This window comes from Macaca fascicularis, chromosome 8 (genome assembly GCF_037993035.2).
Source record: "Macaca fascicularis isolate 582-1 chromosome 8, T2T-MFA8v1.1".
Classification (NCBI taxonomy): domain Eukaryota; kingdom Metazoa; phylum Chordata; class Mammalia; order Primates; family Cercopithecidae; genus Macaca; species Macaca fascicularis.
In genome coordinates, this window is record NC_088382.1 from 132723992 (window position 1) to 132750649 (window position 26658).

General features: G+C 40.7%; 1 protein-coding gene across 50 annotated transcripts in view; it reads left to right on the forward strand.

Annotated features, from left to right (window-relative positions):
• The first annotated feature begins 339 nt into the window (after positions 1 to 339).
• TBC1D31 (TBC1 domain family member 31) overlaps positions 340 to 26658 on the forward strand; it is a 73892-nt gene continuing 47573 nt past the window's right edge. For 10 of the 50 annotated variants that reach the window (XR_012416626.1, XM_065519577.2, XM_065519571.1 and 7 more), the window contains exons 1-5: positions 920 to 1059; positions 5314 to 5460; positions 5757 to 5878; positions 14824 to 15002; positions 24265 to 24416. Coding sequence is in view for 45 of the 50 variants with exons in the window: in XM_065519577.2 (XP_065375649.1) it covers positions 983 to 1059; positions 5314 to 5460; positions 5757 to 5878; positions 14824 to 15002; positions 24265 to 24416 (677 nt within the window). In the remaining 5 variants the exon portion in view is untranslated. Of the gene's footprint in view, positions 408 to 919; positions 1388 to 3094; positions 3156 to 5313; positions 5461 to 5756; positions 5879 to 8225; positions 8377 to 11287; positions 11404 to 14823; positions 15003 to 24264; positions 24417 to 26658 lie in introns of those variants that run through there. The other 40 variants (XR_012416624.1, XR_012416627.1, XR_012416628.1 and 37 more) reach the window with 20 other exon arrangements.

Consider the following 26658-nt stretch of genomic DNA (forward strand, 5'->3'; position numbering starts at 1 on the left):
TCAAGAACTTCCGAAGAATACATTTCTGTTTTTTATATCACCAAGTTTGTGGTAATTTGTGAGGGCAGCCTCAGGAAATTAATGCACAACCTCACAGAGCACTAAAAATGAAGATAATTAGTACTACCTAACTTGTACATTTGCTACAAGGATTAATTGAGTTGATATATTCGGAAAGCAAGTAGAAAAGTGCCCCATACCTAGTAAACACTCCGGAGGCACTAGGTGAATTTTTATCAAAGGAACACTAAAGTCAAGGCAGCCAGTTGTTATTATTGCTTTCCCGGACCGTGATTGGTGGACTGGACATCACAATGCCGGAAGGTCCTTTCAGATTACGGAACTGAAGAAACAAAACAAAACCCTGAGCATGGTGAAAAGGTCAAGAAGAATGGACTATTTCATCTGTAAGTTTCTTTTGAGCCCGAACGTTCTATGAAAGGAACCCATCAGTTCTCAATGTATTTGTCTCCTTCTCTGCATTTGTCTCCCTGCTTCTCTTAGTTATTTCTATACAATTCCTTAATCCCTAAAAGCAATTTAGAATGGAATGCAGAGGCCACAGGAGAAAATCACTTTTATTGCCTCTGATGGGAGCCTAAAACCCCACGAGGGTCCCAAAAGGCAGAATTCCCAAGCCAATTCCTCGCGTCTATGATCCACCTGCAGAAAACTGCGATTCCCAGAAGGCTTTAGGTCCGGGGGCGGGGAGACTGAGCTCAGAAAGAGGCGGAGTCTAAGAGAAGGTCTTTGGTCGATTCCATTGTCCAGAGAGGGAGTGGCCGCTTTGGCGGAGGTTGGTGGGAGGGATCCGCCTTCCGATTGGTTGTTATTAGAAAGGGGGTTGGTACGGCCGGCGGGTGCAGTATCCAGGCCGCCGTGGCCGGCGCTCAAATTTCCCGGGCCGGGAGCGCTGGGCCTGCCGGGAAGGTACTGGGACGGTTACCCAGCGGGCCGCCGGCGGTCGTGGGCGACCTTCGCCATGCAGAGCACTGACCTAGGCAACAAGGAGAGCGGCAAGATATGGCACCGCAAGCCGTCCCCGGCCACGCGGGACGGGTAAAGGCCGTGGCGGGAGGGCGCGGGCTGTGGAGGGGACGGAGACCGGCGAGGAGGGTACGCCGGGCGTCAGGTAGCGGTCCGAGTTCTGGCTCTGACCTTGCCCCACATCCTTGGATTGGATGACCTGCGGTGGAACAGGTGGCTCCGGACGCCAGGATCCGCAGAGACCCCCTTCTGAGTTCTGAGAGCAGGGGTCTGGTCCGGGACAGGAGGAGGCAGGTGGTTCTCAGACGTGGGAACTTGCGGCTTTTGGTGTGTGCTGGGACTCTGCTGCTTTAATGATCACGGTATCCCGCTAGTGCCCCTGGCACGTAGTAGGTGTTCAGTGAGTATTTAACAGTTGCAGCTGGAGCAGAACTCCTGGGGGAGATGCAGGCTGGAAGAGCAGGACAATTCTGCCTCTTCCAAAGGCTGCAGTTTATCCATCCTTAAATCCTTGGATGTGTTTAGACGCACAAGCATTCATCAATTTGTTGAGCGCCTACTGTGTGCCAAGCACGCCTCTAAGTGCTGGGGAGGGCGAAGGAACAAAACACACTTCCGGTTCTCTGGAGTTCTCTAGAGTTTACATATTGGCGTGTATGTAGGGGCAGGGGCGTTCATTATGCATTGCTGGGGGGCTTCTAGTACGGCCAGCGCTACTTTTCATTCTGTTCCCAATTACCTGTCCTGTTTGAGGCTCAGCCTGTCTTGTGTGATTTCCGTGGAAGCCTTTGCTACAAAGCGGTGCCATTTGGATTTCGATTTCTGCACGCAGAGTGGTCTTATTGCTTCTAATTCCCTAGGATTTCACGGAAATCGCTGGAGTTCCTGTTTCAGTGTGTTTCTTGTTCTAGTAGTGATTTTTCTTTTCTCTGAGATGGAGCCTTCCTCTGTCGCCCAGGCTGGAGTGCAGTGGCGCGATCCGGGCTCACTGCAACCTCCACCTCCCGAGTTAAAGCGATTCTCTTGCCTCAGCCTCCCAAGTAGCGGGGATTACCGGCGCGCGCCACTACACCCGGCTAATTTTTGTATTTTCAGTAGAGACGGGATTTCACCATGTTAGCCAGGCTGGTCTCCAACTCCTGGCCTCAGGTGGTCCGCCTATCTCAGTCTCCCGAAGTGTAGGGATTACAGTCATTAGCCACCGCGCCTGGCCTCTAGTGATTTTTCTGTTGATCCTTTGGTTGCTTCTTGACAAGTCAGACCTTTTTTTTTTTTTTTCCCTTGAGACAGAGTCTTGCCCTGTCGCCCAGGCTCGGGTGCAGTGGCGCGATCTCCGCTCACTGCAACCTCCGCCTCCCGGGTTCAAGCGATTCTCCTGCCTCAGCCTCCCGAGTAGCTGGGATTACAGACGCACCGCTCCCGGCTAATTTTTTGTATTTGTAGTAGAGACGTGTTAGCCAGGATGGTCTCGATCTCCTGACGTCGTGATCCACCCACCTCGGCCTCCCGAAGTGCTGAGATTACAGGCGTGAACCACGGCGCCCGGCGGACAAATCAGTTTTAAGTGCCTGCTATGTATATCCAAAGTGCAACGTTTTACCAGCAGCTTGTTTGGTTCCTGGTTACTGTCAGGCCTCTTTATCAATGCCGCTGTCTCAACTACATTGAATAAAAAATTTTGTCTAAAGTGGGGATTCCTTAGGTTTTTCATTTTCAAATTTTGAGTTTGTGTAAATACCACTCCCACCTCTGGTATTCTCTAAACATTCTAAAAGTTATAGCCAACTCACCTTTCTCTTTCTTGCTGGTACAGAATATCTAGATATATGTGCAAGATTCAAAAAGTGAAAGAAATGAGTTGATTATCCAAATGTCTTGTTTGCTTTTTCCACTAAAACATAGCTTATTTTTGTGTTCGTTAAAACCCATTGTTCATGCTGTTTAGACAGGCAGAAAGCACTGACTTGGAGTCAGATGTATTTCGTTGAAGTAAATGTCCGTTTACCAACTCTGTGACCTTGGGCAAGTTAATCGCTAAGGCTGTCAGTGGGGATAATCGGATTTAGCAGACAGGTTGTCTTACACATTTGGTGCTTAGTAAATATTTGATATTCTTCTTATGTTTGAGAACTGAGGAACTCTGTCAGGCAATCTGTGGGAATCTGAAAGTAAGTTGCTCTAAAATAAATATTTTATGTGGGATTTATATGAAAAATCGGAGGGGCTGAATGTCACTATTATGATTACATTTACAAGGTAGGATTATAATTGAGTATTTGTTTCTTAGTGTATTTCTGTATTTTTCATATTTTGAACAATGATTATGTAATTTTGTAGCCAGAACATGTAATAAGTGTTATAGAAAATAAGACTGGAGGAAAAAGTTGTTTGCTCTGAGTTTAGTTGCCATGAAACATTTTGATATTGTTTGTCATTTCTGTACATTTATTGTTGTGTTTTTAATTCCTTGGGGACTAGATACAAATAAGCATTGTTAAGAATTTTACTGTTTCCTTTAACGAATCTAAAAAGCCTTATGTTTACATAAACATGAAGAAAATGTTTAATCCACTTAATTCAATATAGCATGCTTTAATCAAGTTTTAATGAAGATAAATGTTTCTAATATAAAATCCAAAAACTAGGCAAGGTGCGGTGGCTTATGCCTGTTATTCCGGCACTTTGGGAGGCCAAAGTGGGCAGATCACAAAGTCAGGAGTTCGAGACCAGCCTGGCCAACATGGTGAAACCCTGTCTCTACTAAAAATACAAAAAATTAGCTGGGCATGGTAGCAGGCACCTGTAATCCCAGCTACTCAGGAGGCTGAGGCAGGAGAATAACTTGAACCCAGGAGGTGGAGGTTGCAGTGAGCTGAGATTGCACCACTGTACTCCAGCCTCCATGACAGAGTGAGACTCCGTCTCAAAAAAAAAAAAACAAAAAATCCAGAAATTTATGAAAAATCAATTAAGATAAAATTTTCATGATTAAAAACTATTGTTGCAATAAAGAATGGGATTATTCTGGCCTTTGTGACCAGAATATACACACATATTATTTTAAGGAGTTATTTTGTGCTGTAAGTTAATTTTATGAAGTTTTCTTTCAACAACAGGGTATATGATCCTTCTCTCAAAAAAGGGTAAATTTAAACAAATATAGCTGTGTATTCTTGTCTTTCCTGTTATGAAAATAGTATGTAATCATTAAAGAACATGTCTAAAATATAGAAAAGTAGAAAGGGGAAAAAAATTAACCATATCGCTATTACCTGCAGACAGCTGCTGTTAATATTTGACTGTGTTCATCTTTTTTTCCCTATATGTAGATTTTTCTTTTCCTTTGGAGACACGGTCTTACATGTCACCCAGGTGGGAGTGCAGTGGCATGATCATGGCTCACTGCAGCCTTGACCTCCCCAGGCTCTGGTGATAATGCCACCTCAGCCTCTTGAATAGCTGGGATCACAGGCACATGCACCATGCCTGGCTAATTTTTTATGATTTTTCTAGAGACGTGTTTGGTTTTGATTTTTCTCATTTATTTTTTCTTCTAATTGTGTGTGTGTGTGTGTGTGTGTGTGTGTGTGTGTCAGTGTTTGAAACTTCAGGTTAGAATATTTTCATTTTCATTTAACAGTTTAATCATTCCATATGTGTCTCTAGAATATAAACTCCCTTACTTTTTTATATAGAAGTATGATTAATATGGGTTTTAAAGAATGATTTCTTAAAGCATTTGTTCATTCAGCAGGTGTATTTTGAGTGTCTTTTGTGTATTGTAGGCCAGGTGCCGGGGTACAGTAATGAGCAAGCAGTGGTCCTGTCCTTACAGAACTCGCCTGCCAGGGTATTCATGGTAGATACATTAGAAATGAAAGTAAACTCATGCGCACTGAATTCACTGTGAAACATTCCATACACAAAAACAAAATCTCATACCCTGTTGTTGTGTATCACTTAATCACCGTTTATAAATCTGTTTATATGTGTGTTTATTTTTTTAATGTCCTTACTACTAAACTGTAAGTGCCATGGAAGCAGGGAGCATATCAAGTATTCTTAGCACCTGCCTTGTTCTGCATCTGACACAATGAGTTTTCAAGTAATTGATGAATAAATGAACAGTAGCTGCTTTGACAATGAGTAGCTTCTGAACTGTTTTTCTGAAATCCTGGTAAGATTGATTCTAGAGGAGAGGCAGTATAGCGGTAGCAGTAGGAGAGGGAAGAATGAACAGACAAAATGCTTTACTTGCCATATTTTTCATAATATCAAGTAATACGTGATATAGAATTTCAATGTTTGGGTTTTTTTCTTTGACAGAATTATAGTGAACATCATTCACAACACTTCCGATTACCATCCAAAAGTTTTGCGATTTTTGAATGTGGCTTTTGATGGCACAGGCGACTGCTTAATTGCTGGGGACCACCAAGGAAATATTTATGTTTTTGACTTGTATGGAAACAGGTAAGCAGATACTGTTGATATCTACGTTATTTAACAAGTTATTAATTCACTGAGTGTTTTCATACCTGCTATTCATTATTCATTCAGAAAGATTTATTAAGTTCTATTATATTTCAGGTACCTTGCAAAACACTGTCATAGGTGCTGAAGGAAGAAAGTGGGAAAGGACAGAATGATAATACGGTTCACATTTTAGAGAATTAAACTGCTGGTTTTAATAGCATCTCTAGTAGTTTTTTTTTTTTTTTCCTTAAATTTAAAAATTTATTATTGCTATTTTTTTTTTTTTTCTTCAGATGGAACCTTGTTCTGCCGCCCAGACTGGAATGCAGTGGGACAATCTTGGCTCACTGCAAACTCCACCTCCCGAGTTCCAGCTACTGTGCCCAGCCCATTATTGCTGATTTATCAATTTCTGGTACATCATCAGGCAATGTAGAAAGAGCGCAATTTTCCTTGCACATTGTTGTTATGGCATGCCATATCTAAGAATTTTAAAGAATTGATTTTCAGCTGGGTGTGGTGGCTCAGGCCTGTAATCCCAGCACTTTGGGAGGCTGAGGCGGGCAGATCACTTGAGGTCAGGAGTTCGAGACCAGCTTGGCCAACTTGGTGAAACCCTGTCTCTACTAAAATACAAAAATTAGCTGGGCATGGTGGTGTGTGCCTGTTTTCCCAGCTACTCGGGAGGCTGAGACAGGAGAATCACTTGAACCCTGGAGGTGGAGGTTGCAGTCAGCCGAGATCGCGCCACTGCCACTGCACTTCAGCCTGGGCGACAGAGCGAGACTCTGTCTCAAAAAAAAAAAAAAGAGTTGATTTTCACTCTTCTTCCTCTTCTCTTCCCTTGTGAAACAATTTAGTCTGAAAGCAATGAGGTGGGATTGATGGAGGTAGATATTCATGCAGTGGGGCTAGGTGGGAAGGAGAGCTGCAGCAGCCCAGAAAGAGAGACAGAGGGTGTCTGCATGGTGAATGGGGCAGTGATGGGAAGCTAGTTTAATACAGAGGGCTTTTATCAAATAAATATATTAGGGATAATGAGGGCCAGGTTTCTCACTCTTAGAAAAGAGACTTAAAAATTATGGAAGGCAGAAAACTAGAATAAACCCCTTGGCATTGTATTGGAATTAGACATATCAGTTTGAACCCCTGGTTTTGAATATATAGAGATAGATATAGAACTAAATAAAGGTATGTACAACTATATGTACACTTATTCCTTAGCTTTGTACACTCAGAGGGCCTGGGAGCAACAGCATGCCGGTAGCAATGAATATACCCCATGATGAGTTCTTATTTTCTTTTTTTTTTTTCTTTTCTTTTTTTTTTTTTTGAGACGGAGTCTTGCTCTGTCGCCCAGGCTGGAGTGCAGTGGCCGGATCTCAGCTCACTGCAAGCTCCGCCTCCCGGGTTCCCGCCATTCTCCTGCCTCAGCCTCCCGAGTAGCTGGGACTACAGGCGCCCGCCACCTCGCCCGGCTAGTTTTTTTGTATTTTTTAGTAGAGACGGGGTTTCACCGTGTTAGCCGGGATCGTCTCTCGATCTCCTGGCCTCGTGATCCGCCCGTCTGGGCCTCCCAAAGTGCTGGGATTACAGGCTTGAGCCACCACGCCCAGCCAAGTTCTTATTTTCAAAGTACCACGTTCTACTAAAAGGAATCAAGGATATTTGCAGAAATGGCCAATTTCAGAATGTGGACAGGGAAAGTACAGGAAGAGCCTGTAACATTTTGTAGCCAGAAAGAAGGAATTGTTCAAAGAATGTTCGGGATGTGTCAAAAAGACACAGTTGCCAGCTTGAAGGAGCTCCCTCTGGTCATGTTGGAGATGGGTCGTCCATTGAATAAAATTGAAATCTATGAGTTCATGTTGGAATCAACAAACAGTTTAATAAGGAATGGATATTGAATAGTCACAAAGTACCTCCCCACAAAATACTTATTAATTATAGAGGAAAAAAAGTAATTATATAATGAAGAAGCCTAGCAAACGCTGCCTTAATCAAATGACTAAAGTTAATACAACCAGTAGTGGAATGAATCAAAATTTGTGTGCCACCTGATAGGATGCAGTGAGAAGAACACAGCATCATTTCTGTGATATTCCTGCCGAGATATATAACCTGAATCTAATCAGTGAGATCATCACACAAAGCTAAATTAAGGACATCTAATAAAAAAACTGTCCTGTAATCTTCACAGGGGTCAAGATCATGCAAGTTGGGTAAAGACTACAGAACTCCTAATCTGAGGGAGATGAAAGGGACATGACAAAGGCATGAATCTGGGCTGATCCTTTTGCTATAAAGAACATTATTAGGAAAAGTGGCAAAATTTGATTGGAGTTCTAGGATTAGATGGTGGTAATGTATAAATGTAATTTCTTGGTGCTGATGGTTATATTGTGATTATGTAGGAGAGTTTTCTTATTTATAGGAAACTTGATCATGGTAACTTGTTCTCAAATAGTTCAAGAAAAGACGTGACATATAATTTACTTATCTGTGATTCATTAGGTAAAAATCTATAAATCATTGTTTCTGCCCTTTACCAAAAAAGTAATGGGCCCAACTTTTCTACCCTTTATTCTTGTTTAACTTACCTCACCAATTCCCAATCTGAAATCAGTACCACTGTCTATTTGCTAATACTCCTGAAAAAAATAAAAGTAATTGTTGATTGATTTCATGACAGAATAATGAACTTCAATATTGAGGATTCTTTGCACTTCATTTGCTTATCTACCGTTACTTACTTTGCCTAGTCTCCACCAAGTGTCGCAAACCTTTACCAATTTCCTTGCCTCCTTTCGTTGGACTCCACTCTTATTCTGACTGCCAGGCCTCCTGATTCATGGGAAAACAGACACCTTCAAGCTTTCCTTTCTCCTTCCGCATTGCAGCCTCAAGTATATTGTAAGTTCAGCCCCCATTACCTTATTCGTAAAGTTCAGCTCTCATTACCTTATTCATAAAGTTCAGCCCTCATTACCTTATTCATAAAAACAGGTGATCTTAATTTCTTCTAGTGCTAATCCCTATCTTCTATAGCCTCCCCTGAGACATTGCACCATGAGTGTTACTATTTTGTCCATTGTCCCCTTTTCACTATTGGTTGTTGGGGAGAAAAAATTATTTTTCCTCTACCCTTCTAAATTCTCAACTGGGCCCCTTGTAACAAAAGATAGATTAACAAGAGCAGATTGAACAAGTTATTAATTTGTATCATGCATGTAACACATGAGAATACCCAGAGTATCCGGGTATTAGTGTGAGACACTATCAACTTGTATCGTGCATGTAACACGTGACTGTCCAGGTATTACTAACTCAAAAAGTGGCTTATACTCTGGCTTATATAGCATCTCTGTCAAAGAACAGTACATTTTTAGAGAAGTGACAAGACAAAAGAAGAGGACCTTGAGTCTCTCAGGGCAGCAAATTGTGGGAAGGCAAATATATGGGAAACTAATGGTAGTCATATATATTTCTCTGGTGCTATTTCCAGGATGATGAAGATCTAAAGTCAACTCCTGTGATCAACTGTTATCCTTCCTGGTAGAGAAGGGAAGAGGGACACCTTTGTAAATGTATGCAAATTCATGTAAACTTTTAGACAAGGGCAGGGAGCTTTTCTTTTTTTTTTTTTTTGAGGTGGAGGCTCGCTCTGTCACCCAGGCCAGGGTGCAGTGGCGCAATCAAGGGCACTGCAGCCTCCGCCTCCTGGGTTTAAGCAAATCTCCTGCCTCAGCCTCCCAGGTAGCTGGGATGACAGGTGTGCACCACCACGCCAGGCTAATTTTTTGTATTTTAGTAGAGACAGGGTTTCACCACGTTGGCCTGGATGGTCTTAATCTCCTGACCTCATGATCCACCTGCCTTGGCCTCCCAAAGTGTTGGGATTACAGGCATGAGCCACCGCGCCTGGCTGAGAGCTTTTCTTATATCTGCTTTTTCTCAGTTACCTTCAGCTCAAAGTAATGCTCATGCCAAAGTGGCATGTTCTGATATGGCATATTCTGCCACCCTTCACTAAAAACATCTGTGGCTGAGCTGAGCAGTTAGCGGCAGAGCTCGGACTTAAAATCAGACTTGAGCTCAGACTTAAAATCAGGCTTGATCATAAAGCCCAGTATACTGGGCTCCCTCAAAATCTTCCTAATTGTTCAATCCATTGGTCACTTTTCAGTTCTCATTTTACTAAAACACTAAACACTCTTGTCTTCCCATGCTGCCTGAGATTCTTTTCTTTGGCTTCATGGTACAGCAGTTGCTGAATTTTCTACCTCTCTGATCATTTTTCCCCCTTGTTTTACTGACTCTTCTTCCAGGGCCTGCCCCTTTCATGTTGTGCTCCCCAGACATCTGTCTTTGGCTTGCTTCCTTCCATATTTCAGGCACTCTTTTCAATAATCACATCACCACCAAGCCTCAGGCTTCATCTGCCATGTAAACACTGTTGACTTAGACCTACTTCTGCTACTACTACCTACTAGAACTCTTCTAGATTGGGCTCTCCAGGGGCCACTAACTTGCAAGTAACTCTTGAGCCCTTGAAAAGTGATTGGTCCAAATTGAGATATGAAGCATGTGTAAAATTAAAATACACACTGGATTTTGATGACTTAATATGATAAAAAGTGTAAAATATCTCAATAATTTTGAATTGATTAAATATTGAAATACTAATGTTTTAGATACATATTGAGTTCATAAAGTATATTAGTCTGTTCTCATGCTAATAAAGATATACCTGAGACTGGGTAATTTATAAAGAAAAGGAGGTTTAATGGCCTCACAGTTCCATGTAGCTGAGGAGGCCTCACATTCATGGCAGAAGGCAAAGACACTTCTTACGTAGTGGTGGCAAGAGAGAAATGAAGACCAAGGGAAAGGGGTTTCCCCGTATAAAACCATCTGATCTCGTGAGACTTATTCACTACCATGAGAATAGTGTTAGGGAAACTGCCCCCATGATTCAATTATCTCCCACTGGGTCCCTCCCACAACATGTGGGAATTATGGGAGCCACAATTCAAGATGAGATTTGAGTGAGGACAGAGCCAAAGCATATCATATATTATTAAGATTAATTTAACCTATTTCTTCTTACTTTTCTAATATGGCTCCTAGAAAAATTTAAATTACATATGTAGCCCACGTTGTATTTCTTTCAGACAGCATGGCTCTAGATCAGTTTCACAGGGCCTTAAACCACATCTTTAAAAGCAGATTTATCATTTCCTACCCCCAAACTTATTCCTCTTTTGCCTAAGTTCAAAAGCTTAATTTTCTGTAAATTAAACTCTAGCTAGGTGCCCAGTACTCTACTGAGCACTCAACATGTATTATTTCATTTAGTCATCACAACAGCCTTGTATCTAGTCTTATCTTCATTCTACACAAGAGCAAGTCCTGATTCCCCCTTCTTCACTCCATGTTTAATCCATACCGAGCCTCTGCTTGGCTTCTGAAACCTCTCCTATTTATGCTCCCATATCTCTGGCTGAGATTTTCTGTAGTAACTTTCTTAGTGATCTCGTTTATTCCTTGTCCCTCTTCCCATTTGCCATTGCTGCCAGGATCATCTTCCTAAAACACATACCTGGTTGTGATTCTGTTGTGCTAAACACTTACAGTGGTTTCCTATTCTAATAACATCCGAACTCCTTAATATGGCACATAGCACCCTTCATAATCTATTTTTGGCCTAAAATGGTAGCTCATTTTTCTGGGTTTCATTTTCTTCGTCTCTACGGACTCCTTCCACGTGGAATTTATAATTGTGGGAAGAATTTGTGATACTAATGCAATGATTTCTTAATAGGTTCAATCTTGTTCAGCGAACAGCACAAGCTTGCACAGCTCTGGCCTTTAATCTTCGTAGGAAATCTGAATTCCTTGTGGCATTAGCTGATTATTCTATTAAATGTTTTGATACAGGTAAGAACTTCTGTTTTTCTTTTGAAGCAGAGTGAAATATAGAGTGAAGAACTGCAAGAAGTTTGTCACTCTGTACAGCTTGAGGGCGCAGCTGTCCCCATGACTGCCCTCGCTTCAGACACTAGGTGCAAGCTGGGGGTCCTAGGAACAGCCTCACTTTAGATCGGTTGACTACAAAGTCAGGGTTTCCTGACTGCTGTCAGGTTTCATAATTCACTAGAACAACTCACAGGACTCAGGAAAGCCTACACTTAATGATGATAGTTTTAATATAGCAAAAGGATAGATACAAAGTATAACTAGCCAAAGGAAGAGAAGCATGGAGTGGAATCTGGGAGGCTTCCAAAAGGAAAGTCTCCATTGTCCTCAGGGATGCATTGCCCTCCCAGACAACCCTCCCAGCATTGGTGTGTGGCTGGCCATCTGTGCCAAGCACTGTTGACACAGGGAGTCAACCCAAGCTTTGGTGTCGAGAGTTTTTACTGAGGCGCCATGACATAGGCATGACTGATTGGATCATTCCCCACGTGGCTGGACTCCATTTCCAGCCCTCCTCTCCTCCTAAGAAGTTAGTCTGATGTCACTCGCCCCAAAAGCCCTAAACTTCTAATCACGTGGTTGACCTTTCTTGTGTGGCCATCTCCCACTCTGAGTCTTCTTAGCATAAACTATCTGGTATAGTGTGAGGGGCCCGCCAGGAATAACAAAGACACCCCTAAGTCACGGGTTTAGAGGTTACCTCCCAGGAGCCTAAACAGAAGCCAGACTGCTCTGTAAAGGTCAAATTCCTTACTACACAGGTACAATATCTTTTTTTAATATAGCCTGTGTGTTTTATACCACATTATGTTTTTAAATTGAGAACATAGAGTTCTGTAGACTAAACCTATTACTCTTAAAAAAGAGATATTTCAACTGTTTTTTTTTCTTATTAAAATAATCAATGTGTTATAATGTTCAGCAGATATATAAATAATAATATTAAAGATAGTGATAGCTAACACATAGTGTTTACTCCCTGCCAGGGACTTTCTGTGGCTTTATACACATTAATTAATTTTAATCATCATCATAACCCACAGAAATGAATACTATTTTTATTATCCCCATTTTGCAGATGAGGAAACTGAGGCACATGGGTAACTTAATCAGAGTCCCTCAGTTTATAAGCAGTGGAGCCAGAATTCCAGCCTAAGTGGTCTGGCTGCGGAGTCACTGCTCTTAATCACTGTAGTACACTCTCATCCTACATACAAAGAAGAAAAAACACAGTGATTCTTCAGTACGGCCTAGAGACACAGTGTTTTCATAATGGGGCTCTCTCTTTCCAGTCTGTTTTCTATGTATGTACTTTTTTTATCTCCTAACAAATGCATAATTATCCTGTCTATATTGTTTCGTGGGATAATTTTACCTCATTAAAATTCATATCGCATATCTAAAATCAATACCTAACATTCTACTGTATAGATGTTTACCATAATTTTTTAACCTATTACCTATTGCTGGACTTTCAAACTGTTTTCAATTTTTGGCATTACAAACATTGCTGTGACAAAATATCAGAAAAATGAAGTCTTTATAACTCACCTTTCCTTAGATTCCACTCTTCTCCTCTTTTTCTTCCTTGTTCCGTGTTCTTATAGTTGCTTCTACTTCACTGAACCCCCACCATGAAGCCCCTTCCTTAGACACTGTCTCCTTCCTTCTTTCTTTCCCCTCTCTGCCAAATTCTGCTTCTTCGCAGTATCCATTGATGAATTCTGACCCTTGTTTCCCCTACCCCATGCTACTGAGACTTCTGTCTCCAAGGTCCTTAGTAACCCTAACCCCTGATCGTTTAAGTCATCTTTACAGTTTTCATCCTACTTCTCTATAGCATTTAACAATTGGGATTACTTTGAAAGTTTTTTGTTTTGTTTTGTTTTAGTTTTCATTCTATTACCTTGGTTCTCCTCCTGTCTTTCTAACTGCTTCTCAATCATGTCTCCTGAATTCTTTCAGTGGTTCCTAGACTTTGGATTTTTGACCCAATTAAAAAAGTGGAAGAACTCACATAGCTTGTCAACTTTTAATATTGCTAATTGACATTGGAAAAAAATACAATTTCATAAAACAAGGGATTTTCTTTCTACATAAACAGGGAGTGACATAATACAAATGAAAGAGTAGTACTTTAAATTTGACTTTATGAAAAACTCACTGCATTATCTGTATTTTTCTCTTTCCCTGAAGACCAGTGGAAAATTTATCATTAACTAACGCCAGACCTCCAAATGGTGTTTGGAAACCACTGCTGTTTCCCTAAGGGATTTGTCTGTTTCTCTGTCTTCAGTTTTGACCTACTTTTTATCATAACGTTTCCCAGATTTATATCTTGCTTTCTGACTATTCTCAAGTTCCATCTTTCTGGGGGGAAAATTCTGATCATAAAAGTAAAACATGCCTACTGTAGAAAACTTGCAAACATACAAAAAAGTGTAAAGGAAAAGAAAAATCACCTACGCTTTTACTAGCCAGTGATAATGATCATGAATAGTTTTTGGTACTTTACCTACCAAACTGTTTGCTCTGCTTACACAAATACACACAAGTACCTCAGACTCAAGCTTAAAAACCAAATGTATTATCATTATCTCACACTGATAAACCTGTTCTTCCTCATGTATTTATTATTTTTTTAATTTTTTTAATTTTTTTAGAGATAGGGTTTTGTCATGTTGCCCAGGCTGGTCTCAAACTCCTAGGCTGAAGTGATTCACCTGCCTCAGCCTCCCAAAGTGCTGGGATTACAGGCGTGAGCCACCGCCTGGCCCCTCCTCATGTATTTCTTACATCCACTAACAATATCACCATCTGCTTAAATAACTAAGCGGGAACCACTGGAGCCTTCACTTCTCTTATATCTCAGGACATCAACTTGATCACTAATATTTTTTTGTTTTTCTCCTTACTAGCTCTTGGATTTGTTCTTTTCTCCATTGCCACTTTCTTAGTTGAGGCCCTCCCTATCTCCTGCCTGGATTATTACAGCAACATATAAATTAGTCTTTCTTGTTCAATCTCTTCCCCTCCACCAGATACCCTCAAAGTGCTCTTTCTAAAACACAGACTAAATGTGGTACTCTTTTACATAAAATTACCTGCAAGAGAAAGCCCACACTCACTAGCATAAATTCTGAAGTTATTCTGCATCAAAGCCTTTGTCAGCCTTGTCTCCTACATGAATGAGGTGTTGCTAACATGTCCCGTCATACTTTATCAACTAGCCACAGGCTTCCATTTTTATGGATATTAATGGAGGTGCCTCATGTAATACCTAACCACCTATTGGATCAGTTCATCTATGGTGTTTATATGTAGTGTTATTTCTAGACGTACAATGTTTTACCTGGGTAACAATTTTACTTTTTACCACAGTCACCAAGGAGCTGGTTAGCTGGATGAGAGGACATGAGTCATCAGTATTTTCAATCTCTGTGCATGCATCAGGGAAATACGCCATTACCACTTCTTCTGATACAGCACAATTATGGGACTTGGATACCTTTCAAAGAAAAAGAAAGCTGAATATTCGCCAATCTGTGGGTATACAGAAGGTCAGTGACAGGGGACATCTTGGCCTGTTGTGCTTCTCGGGCTAATTTCTTGGTCAACAGGGTATATAAATGTATATGAGTAATGATTTACTTTCTCCTTGTAGCTCTGTAACTCAGCAACAAGCAAAGCAAAGTGGCCAACACAAAGATGTTGCCTATAGCTACAATTGATGACTTAGTGAGCTCTTTTCTAAAATTATAGCTGTGTAACTTCAACTCTCCTAAGGCGAAAGTCACTTAGTTGATTGGTTTTGTTTTCATTTTTAACCCTCTGACATTTTATTATGAAAAATTTGAAACACGCAGTAGATTTGTGAGAATTTTTTAACACATGTACATTCAGCATCTAGATTCTACCGTTAACACGTTACTGTACTATCCTCTACTATACTTTACATGGTACTATACTCTCTTATGGGTCTATCCATCCTTCTTTCTTTTTCTTTGTTTTGAGACAGAGTCTTGCTCTGTCCCCCAGGCTGGAGTGCAGTGACATGATCTCAGCTTACTGTAACCTCTGCCTCCCAGGTTCAAGTGATTCTCCTGCCTCAGCCTCCCAAGTAGCTGAGACTACAGGTACACACCACCATGCCCAGCTAATTTTTGTATTTTTAGTAGAGACCGGGTTTCACCATGTTGGCCAGGCTGGTCTCAAACTCCTGACCTCAAGTGATCCGCCCACCTCAGCCTCCAAAAGTGCTGGGATTACAGGTGTGAGCCACCGCACACCCAGCCACTCTGTCCATCTTTCTGTCCCTCTGTTCATTAATTCTCCTAATAATGTGTGTGTGTGTGTGTGTGTGTGTGTGTGTGTGTGTGTGTGTGTGTGTGTGTTTTGTTCTGAGACGGGTCTTTCTGTCACCCAGGCTGCAGTGTAGTGGTGTAATGATAACTCACTGCAGCTTGGGTTCAAGCGATCCTCCTGCCTCAGCCTCCCGTGTAGCTGGGACCACAGGCGCGTGCCACCATGCCCAGCTAATTTTTAAATTTTTTATAGAGACAAGGTCTTTCTATGTTGTCCAGGCTGGTCTCAAACTCCTGGGCTCAAGCAGTCCTCTTGCCTCGGCCTCCCAAAGTGCTGGGATTACAGGCATGAGCCACCGTGCCCAGCTGTGTGTGTGTTTTAAAGTAAACTTCAGACATCAGCGTACTTCCCTGTAAATACTTAAGCCTTTACTTAATTGACTAGGGGTCAATATTTGTTGATGTAAAATTTATATATAATGAAATATGTAAGTCTTAAGTATTCATTTGTTAAATTTCACGAATACACACACCTGTGTAACCTGTGTAGATGTAGCATTACCATTATCCCAGAAAATTCCACCGTCTCCCTCCCTGAGTGACCACCACTCTTCTTTTTCCTACCATGGATTAGTGTTGCCTATTCTAAAATTTTGTATAAATAGAACTATACAATAATAGTTTATGTAAGGCTTTTTTCGCTCAGCATAATGTTTTTGAGATCCATCCATATTATTAATAATTTGTTCTTTCTTATTGCTGTTTAGAATTCCATTGTATAAATATACCACCTTTTAAAAATCCATTTCTTTTGTTTTTTTCTACCTATGTAGAAACATATGGTATATGGGCCTCCAGATGTACTCTTGTTCTGAGCCCCGCAAGTGCCCCAGTTTGGTTCTATCTTTTCTTTTTACAGACAAGCCACATAACCAACCTCTCTGGGCTTCCGTTTCCTGAGCAGGAAAATGGGTCTGTGGTAACCACCTTACCAGGGCTAGTGAGAAAATGAGATAAAATAAATAATTCATGTCAAGGGCTTGGCAGAGTGCCAGGCCCTTATATAGCAGCTCCTATTGTTATTTTGTCCTTTATGTCCCCTGGCTGTCATCTCCTGTGATTTCCTATATGACATCCAAACTGGTCTCTTTCATAGGGTTTCCATGCTGCTGCCCCCTCCTCCCTCCTTACCACACCCAGTAACCTTCCCATTCTCTCTACCTAGTCAGATCTCACCCTTTCTTCAATTGTGATAATAGCTACTGAATCTATTTTCAGGCATTGTATTAAGAACTTTCCATACCTTATCTCAACTTGGTCCTGACACTGCCTCAATGAAGTAGGCAATGTTTATTGTTCCCCAAACACAAAGACACTGGGATCTGGAGACTGGAAGCACTGGCAGCTGCAAGTGCCAGAGCCGGCAGGGTGTAAAGCCAGATTGGAGCCTTTCTGCAGAGTCAGGCCTCCCAAATCCTGGGATGGAGTCAAGGAGCCTTTGGCTGTCCCACCCTTTTGCAGTGCCCCGGTGACTCTTCCTCCTCCAGGCCCCCATATCCAAGCCTGTCATACCTCTTCAGCTCTAGGGGTCTGTCTGTGACTTCCACCCTAAGGGAGCTGGCACTTTGTGTCACACTACATTGTCCACATCACCGATTCTCCCTCCCTCTCTCCCCTTCCTTCTTCCTCCCTGTTCTTTTTTTTTTCTTTGAGACGGAGTCTGGCTCTGGCACCCAGGCTGGAATGCAGTGGCACAATCTCAGCTCACTACAGCCTCTGCCTCCCAGATTCAAGCAATTCTTGTGCCTCAGCCTCCTGAGTACCCGGGATTACAGTCGTGCGCCATGGCAGCCAGCTAATTTTTGTATTCTTAGTAGAGATGGAGTTTTGCCATGTTGGCCAGGCTGGTCTCAAACTCCTGGCCTCAAGTGATCCACTCACCTGGTCTCCCAAAGTGCTGGGATTACAGGTGTGAGCCACCACGCCCAGCCTGGGCACCTGTTCTATGCCAGGCTTTGGTGTTCAAAATGTTAGAAGTGGAGAAGTCAGAGGAAGATGGAATTATAGGTCTTTCCTCTTCAAAACTTTCTGTTTGGCTGATTTTATTCAAATGAGCACGCAGGCCCTATTCCTCAAACCCACTTCAAATGTGGCATTGCTAGGTTGGAAGGCCCTGTCTCCTTAATGCCCACCATCTTTTGCTTTTCAGGTTTTTTTCTTTCTATTTCATTAGCTAAATATTATTTTCAGGAGTATCTGAGTCTCTTGTGTGATTAATTATTTTGCTTCAGGTTATATTATACATGCAGTACTGCTTTTAATTTCTAGGTTATTAACGTGAACAGCTAGCAGTGCATGTCAACCAAAAATTTACTTTGTAGTCTCCATGGAAATCCCAGAGTCCTTTAATGTGCTTTTAATAATTAAAAAGAGATAAAAGTTGTGCCAACTTATTCATTAGGGATTTAGGCCAAATGTCTTAGTAGGTCTTTTCTTCTTTAATTGCTTTAGTGCTTACATTTTGAATTTTAAGTTCCAAAGACGAGAACATTGGGAGTTGAATCCACGTGGAAACAGAGTTATGAAACAATGACACATGACACAGAAACCATCTGTTCTTTTTACTATGAAATTAAAATGAGTATACGCTGAATAGTTGCCAATGCAAACCTTGCTTGGACATTTAGATATTTTAGTTTAAAAATTAGGACTGTGGAAAATGTATGTATACTGTCATGTGTGCCTAAGTATATTAATGTTAGTGCTATAAGAATAAAATTAAATGTGAAAATGTATGTATAGTGTGATGTGTGCATACAGTAAATTGCTCTAAAATAATAAAACAGGACCGGGTACGGTGGCTTACGCCTGTAATCCCAGCACTTTGGGAGTCCGAGGCGGGTGGATCACCTGAGGTCAGGAGTTCGAGAACAGCCTGGCCAACATGGTGAAACCTCATCTCTACTAAAAATACAAAAATTAGCTGGGCGTGGTGGCACATGCCTGTAATCCCAGCTACTGGGGAGGCTGAGGCAGGAGAATCACTTGAACCTGGGAAACAGAGGTTGCAGTGAGCCGAGATTACACCATTGCACTCCAGCCTGGGCAATAGTGAGACTCTGTCTCAATAAAATAAAATAAAATAACACCATAGTCCAAGTTATCAGCGAATTTTTCTTAAAGGGCCAGTAAATATTTTTGACTTTGCAGTTCAAGAGCAAAATTATATGACCTTTCAGAATGTAACCATTTAAAGCCAGGTACCCAGCTAAGGTGGGAGAATCCCCTGAGCCCAGGAATTCAAGACCTAGCTGGGCAACACAGTGACACAGTGAGACCCATCTCAAAAAAAAAGTGACCATTCTTAGCTCCTGGGCTGTACAAAGACTAGAGATGGGCCAGGTGGTGACCACTTCTGTTGAAAACAGGAAATAACTGTAACCTGAATACTAAAGTAAAATGTTCGTTTTTTGAAGTTTTTTTTCCCGTGACACAGCCCTCAGGAGAGCCTGAGAACATGTGCCCCTAAAAACATTAATCTTATCAAATTCTTACTAAACTCCTATTTTTATTACAGATTCGGATTCTATATTTTAAATGGAACTTTTATTTATTTATTTGTTTTGATGACACATGCGACCCTTCAGTAACTTGCTTTGGGTCTTCTGTTATGGATTTCAATTTCGATGGCTCTTTTAATCTAACCTAGTCTTCTACTTTTTTTCTCATGACATTAATTTTCTGGAGAGATCAGACCAGTTATCTTAGAAAATACCCCACATTCTGGAGTTGTTTTTTTCTGTTTCATCATTGTTGTTTAACTCATATGTCTTTCGCCTGCATTTTCTATAAACTAGATATTAAGTCTAAAGGTTTGAGTAGATTCATGTTAAACATTTTTGACAAGCTATTTACCTTATATGTAGGAAAAAATAGTAAACAATACAGGTTGAGGATTCCCAATTCAAAAATCTGAAATCCCAAATGCTCCAAAATTTGAAACTTTTTGAGTGCCAACATGTTACTCAAATATCAGGCTCAAAGGAAATGTTCATTGGAGCATTTAAGATTTCAGATTTTTGGAGTAGGGATACTCAATTGGTAAGTATAATGCAAATATTCCAAAGTCCAAAAAAATCCAAAACATTTCTGGTTCCAAGCATTTTGCATAAGGAATACTCAGCCGTAGTCCCTCCCTCAGGGTTGGTTTCAGCACTGAGTGTGATAATCTATGCAAAGTTAGGACAGTGCTGGTTGTATAGTAAGTGCTTAGTAAAATTGCATCTGTTGCTGTTGTAATCATCAAGCCTATGATAGGATTATCTCAGTGCAATTAGATAATTTGCCTAAGCTGTAGGGTGCCAGGCACATGGGCTCATGCCTGTAATCCCAACACTTTAAGAAGCAGGCTGATTGCTTGAGCCCAGGAGTTTGAGAGCAGCCTGGGCAACATGGCGAAACCTTGTCTCTACAAAAAAGACAAAAACTAGCTGGTGTGCTGGTGTGTGCCTGTAGTCCCAGTTACTCAAGAGGCTGAGGCACAAGAATGGCTTGAATCCAGGAGGCAGAGGTTGCAGTGAGCCAAGATCACACCACTGGGCTGCAGCCTAGGCGACAGAGCGAGCTCCTGTCTCAAAAAAACAAAACTGGGGGGTAACTGTTATTTATTTATTTTTTAGCTACATTATATTAACAATTCAGAAACCCAAAAGTATTTAAATAACTCAGCAGCAAAATGCGATCTGACCTCAATTCATTTGGCAGCAAAATCTGAACTGAATTGACATGAGGCTGAAATATTAATATATTTGAGTATGGGGCATTGCCCCAGGTCGCCTAAAGTTCTACATAATGTTATAGAATATACATCACACTACCTATCTAAAATTGGAAATCTGCATTCTGAAGCCCCAAGGGTTTCAGAAAAGGAACTATGGAACTTTGATTTCAGAGTGTTTGTAAAGAACCTACCACTGTAACCTCTTTCCGCTGATTTTTGTAAGCAGTACTAGTAGTAATTATTAGTAATAGTAATAGATACCCGTTGTTCAGTATGTTCCATGAACCTACATTTTAAATAGTTATTTTCAAGCTTTAATCTGGAAGGGTAGATACCATTATCCCCATTTTGCAAGAAGGGAAACCGAAGTTCAGAAATATTAAGTACTTTGTCCAGAAAGATTAAGTAATCTGTTCAGTATCACATAGTTTAGAAGAGAGTTGCAGTTTGAATTCAAACCTGTCTTTATCTAAAGCCTTACTGCTTCTCAGGTAAACCAGTTATACCTTTTCAGATTAGTACATTTTTATTCTTTTGTTGATGCTTGGAGGTAAGATATTCGGCTCATTAGTTAGAGATTTTGGAATCCCCGGGATTTGTGATTACTGTGGTATCAGAAAGGCTTTGTGATGGATATCAGAAAACATCCAATAAAGAGTGTTTTGCTGAACTTAATTCAGCCTGTGTACCCAGGACACTCAATAAATTACTGCCAAATAATACATTTGACCTTAACTTGCTAATATTAGTATCCTAAACTCTTTAAACCTTGAAAAAGGGCCGGACACAGTGGCTCACATCCGTAATCCCAGCACTTTGGGAGGCCAAGGCAGGCAGATCACTTGAGGCCAGGAGTTCTAGACCAGCCTGGCCAACATAGTGAAACCCCATCTCTACTAAAATATACAAAAAATTAGCCGGGTGTGTTGGCACGGCCCTAGTCCCAGCTGCTTGGGAGACTGAGGCATAAGAATTGGAGGTTGCAGTGAGCCAAGGTCGCGCCACTGCTCTCCAGCCTGGTGACAGAGGGAAGACTCTGTCTCTAGATAGATAGATAGATAGATAGATAGATAGATAGATAGATAGATAGATAGATAGATAAAATAAACCTTGAAAAGAGTTCATCTACCTCCTCAAACTGAATTGGAAAGCTTAGGAATTTTGTGTTCTACAAGGAAAAACTGCAGCTCCATCCTTGAACCTAACCTCCCAAAAAGTATACTTTGTTAATGTTTTGAAGTCTTTCCTAAGGTTTTTATGTTTCTCAAGAGATGACACTATCTAAATAATAATGACATGCTTCATTAGAAACAATTTTATAATCATTAAAATATGGCAATTAAAATCACAAATCTAGTAATGAATAATCATGTAGGCAATAATCTATCACAGTTATTCCGCTAAAATAGCAGTTGATGCTCATTAACTTTTAAGCTTCTGCTTTTCCCAGTAGGAATAAACTTTATTACTTTTCCAGAAAAGTGACTGCTAATTATAATAAGAATTTTCTTAAGTCACTTTTTGACATCAGTTTTGAAAGAGTGTTTTAATGCATTCATTGTAGATCATAGAAATCTGTAAGGCCTTCATATTATAAATCTTTCTAACAGTGAATCTGATAGCGAAAGATCTACCACAGGTTGTCTTTAGCAAAGTGAGCCAAGGATGAAGTGAGGAGCTTGATCAGGCCCTTGCCTGATCTATCAGTATCTGATGTAGTTGAGTTAGTATTTTTTATTGTCTTATTGGCATTAATCCTAAGTAGATTATTTTTGCTAACCAGTATGTTCTCTAGTGCATTATATGTGTGTGTGTGTTGTATCGATGACACACAAAATCATATTCGAGGCCACTGAAACTTTTATGAGAAAATATTGGTTAATTTCCGTTAATAATTTTGTATTAACAATAGGAAGCATTGTTTATGCTTGTGATAGAAAAATGGAAATTAGGAGAATAAAGTGATGGCATTTTCAACTTTGCTATCAGTTTCACTCTCAGTTGTCCATTAAATAAACTGAATCTGTAATAAGATAGGATTATATATGCATTTGCACCTTTTTACTCTTATAAAAAAAATGCTTAACACTTACTTATCTTGAAACACTTTGCCTAATATTCCCAAAGGAGTAACTTTTTTTCTTGAGATGGAGTTTCACTCTTGTCACCCAGGCTGGAGTGCAGTGGCGCAATCTCAGCTCATTGCTACCTCCACCCTCTGGTTCAAGTGATTCTCATGCCTCAGCCTCTCGAGTAGCTGGGATTACAGGCACCTGTCACCACACCCGGCTAATTTTTGTATTTTTAGTAGAGATGGGGTTTCACCATGTTGGCCAGGCTGGTCTCAAACTCTTGACCTCAGGTGATCCATCCACCTCAGCCTCCCAAAGTGCTGGGATTACAGGTGTGAGCCACAGTGCCTAGCCAGGACTAACTTTTAAAAGCAAACTGACTAATTTGGGAAGATACATATTTTAAGGCTGTTGACACATATAGTATAGTATATTTAACTAATTTTTACTCCCAGTGGCAGTGTATGACAGTGGCTTTTTTTTTTACTATATATGTGTGTGTATATATATAGTATATATAGAGCTATATACTAATATAAACACTATATTAAATATTAACTACTGATAGATGTTTAAAAAATATCAAATGTTGGTGGCAGTATAGGGAAAAGGCACTGTCATACACTGCCATTGGAATAATATATACATACACCCCATTTTGTGGGAGTAATATGTATATATAAACACATCACATTTTGTGTATGCATATATGTGCCTTCTTTTGAAGACAGAGTCTTGCTCTGTCATCCAGGCTGGAATGCAGTGGTGCAATCTTGACTTATTTGCAACCTCTGCCTCCCGGGTTCAAGGGATTCTTTTGCCTCAGCCTCCTGAGTAGCTGGGACTACAGGCACGTGCCTGGCTAATTGTTTTTTTTGTTTGTTTGTTTGTTTTTGTTTTTTTTTTTTTTTTTGAGACGGAGGCTCACTCCCTCGCCCAGGCTAAAGTGCAGTGGCAGGTTCTTGGCTCACTGTAACCTCCACCTTCCGGGTTCAAACAATTCTGTCTCAGCCTCCCAAGTAGTGGGGACTACAGACGCCTGCCACCATGCCTGAGTAGTTTTTGTATTTTTAGTAGAGCCCTTGTTGGTCAGGCTAGTCTCGAACTCCTGACTTCAGGTGATCCCCCGCCTCGCCTCCCAAAGTGCTGGGATTACAGGTGTGAGTCACCACGCCCGACCTAATTTTTGTATTTTTTTGGTAGAAATAGGGTTTCACCATGTTGGCCAGGCTGGTCTCAAACTCATGTCCTCAAGTGATCCACCTGCTTTGGCCTCCCAAAGTGCTGGGATTACAGGTGTGAGCCACCACACCTGACCAATGTGCTTTATTTTTGAAGTAAAATTGATACTCAAAATTATATCTTGTTTTCATTTAACTCTTTAATAATATTAGGTGAAATTTTTTAAACTGCCATTTAGAATTTTGTGACTTGTCTAGTCATTATAGTATACCTAGTTTTCGTTTGAAGGGTTTTTTTTTTTTTTTTGGTTAATAATAATTTATGAAATAATCAGTATTACTCCTTGTCATATATTAGAAATGTAGTTTTCTCCAACTTAAGAAAAGAATATTTGAATAAAGAAAAATAGGCTCTTTATAATTTTAAATTTAAAGAGTACTATGTGAACCTTGTGTGAAAACTAACTTTCTCTATTCCTCCTTAGGTTTTCTTTCTACCGTTAAGTAACACCATCCTCAGCTGTTTTAAAGATAATTCCATTTTTGCCTGGGAATGTGACACACTTTTTTGCAAATATCAATTGCCAGCTCCACCTGAAAGCTCTAGTATATTATACAAAGTGTTTGCTGTGACCAGGTAATGTGCATTTTAAGACACTAGGAATATTTAAGAAATTTAATTTCTGGTAAAAAATTACAAATTTTCGTTTAGTTTTTATTCAGTATCTTTTTGTCATATTAGAAAAAGTTACCTTCCAATTTAGATATGATCTGCTGACTTTTTTTTATTTTGCGAAATATCAAATATACACAAAAATAGAAAAATACATGAACCCGTAAGAGTTTCTTCTTTTTTTTTTTGTTTTTTTTGTTGTGTGTGTGTGTGTGTATGTGTGTGTGTTGTTTTATTTATACCAGCATTTCCTCCATCAGAACCACTAAATATTTCCATAAGCTACAATAATCATCAATGAATGGCCATTTCTTTTTTTTTTGAAGTGGAGTCTCGCTCTGTTGCCTAGGCTGGAGTGTAGTGGTGCAATCTCAGCTCACTGCAACCTCCGCCTCCCGAGTTCAAGTGATTCTCCTGCCTCAGCCTCCTGAGTAGCTGGGATTATAGGCATGTGCCACCACACTGGCTAATTTTTGTGTTTTTAGTAGAGACGGGGTTTTGCCTTGTTGGTCAGGCTGGTCTTGAACTCCTGACCTCGTGATCCGCCCACTTTGGCCTCCCAAAGTGCTGGGATTACAGGCATGAGCCACCACACCCGGCCATTTCACACCCGGCCATTTCTATTTTTATCAGTCATTTCACCTACTTCCCCAATGCATTGTTTGAAGTAAAACCTAAGTATATCATTTTATCCATGAATATTTCAGTTTATCTCTGAAAGATAAGGGCCCTTTTGGAAATATAACCATAGTATTATCACACTTTATTTATTTATTTATTTTTTGAGACGAAGTCTCATTCTTGTCCCCCAGGCTGGAGTGCAATGGCACAATCTCAGCTTACTGCAACCTCCACCTCCCAGCTTCAAGCAATTCTCCTGCCTCAGCCTCCCAAGTAGCTGGAATCACAGGTGCCTGCCACCACGCCTGGTTAATTTTTACATTTTTAGTAGAGACGGGATTTCACCATGTTGGCCAGGCTGGTCTCGAACTTCTGACCTCAGGTGATCCACCTGCCTTGGCTCCCAAAGTGCTGGGATTACAGGCGTGAGCCACTGCGCCCGGCCTATTATCACACTTTTTAAAAATGAATAAGAATATCTTAATATTGTCATATATCTAGTCATATTCAAATGTCCTTGATTTGTCTAATAATTGGTTTTTATGATTGATTTCTTTGAATAAGAAGCAAAACAAGGTTCACACATTGTGTTTTGTTGATGTATTCATCTTTTCTTTTTCCCTTATAGTTTATTCATTAAATAGCTGGTTATTTCTCCTCTTGCGTTTTCTGTATTCTGGATTTTGCTCTTTGTCTTCATGTGGCATTGTTTAATACGATCCTCTGTTATCTGTATTTTTCCTGTATACTGGTTATACCTGTATTTTCTAAAAACTGGAGGCTTGATCTGATTTAAGCACAAGAAGACATTACACAAGAAGGTGGTTTGTGTACTTTCATCAGTAACAACATAGAACAGTTTTCTTTTGTGATGTCAGTAGCCATCGGTGATCATTCCCTAGATCCAGTACGGCCTTAGAAGTTAGCAAAATGCTGCTGTTCTTATTCTCTCATTTCTTCTTCACTTATTAGTTAATAACCTTCTATAGAAAGAAACGTCTTCTCGGCCGGGCGCGGTGGCTCAAGCCTGTAATCCCAGCACTTTGGGAGGCCGAGGCGGGCGGATCACGAGGTCAGGAGATCGAGACCATCCTGGCTGACACGGTGAAACCCCGTCTCTACTAAAAAATACAAAAAACTAGCCGGGCGAGGTGGCGGGCGCCTGTGGTCCCAGCTACTCGGGAGGATGAGGCAGGAGAATGGCGTGAACCCGGGAGGCGGAGCTTGCAGTGAGCTGAGATCCAGCCACTGCACTCCAGCCTGGGCGGCAGAGCGAGACTCCGTCTCAAAAAAAAAAAAGAAAGAAACGTCTTCTCATCTACCCTTTGGTTATTTTGACGTACAGTTGTAAAGGAAAGGCAGGATGAATGCTTAATGTTCTCCTCTTTTTTCTTAAACTAGTTTTAAAACTAATGAACTGGTTTATTGGCATCTTTCAAAAGTAGCTAATGAAGTTTTATGTCTTTAATCTTTGTAAATTCATAGGCTTAGAGTAGTTAGCATGTTTTAATACATTGCAGCTGTCATTCTTAGATGTTCCAGTTCTCTCATCTTTGACTAATAGGAACCTCTTTTCGCTGGCTTT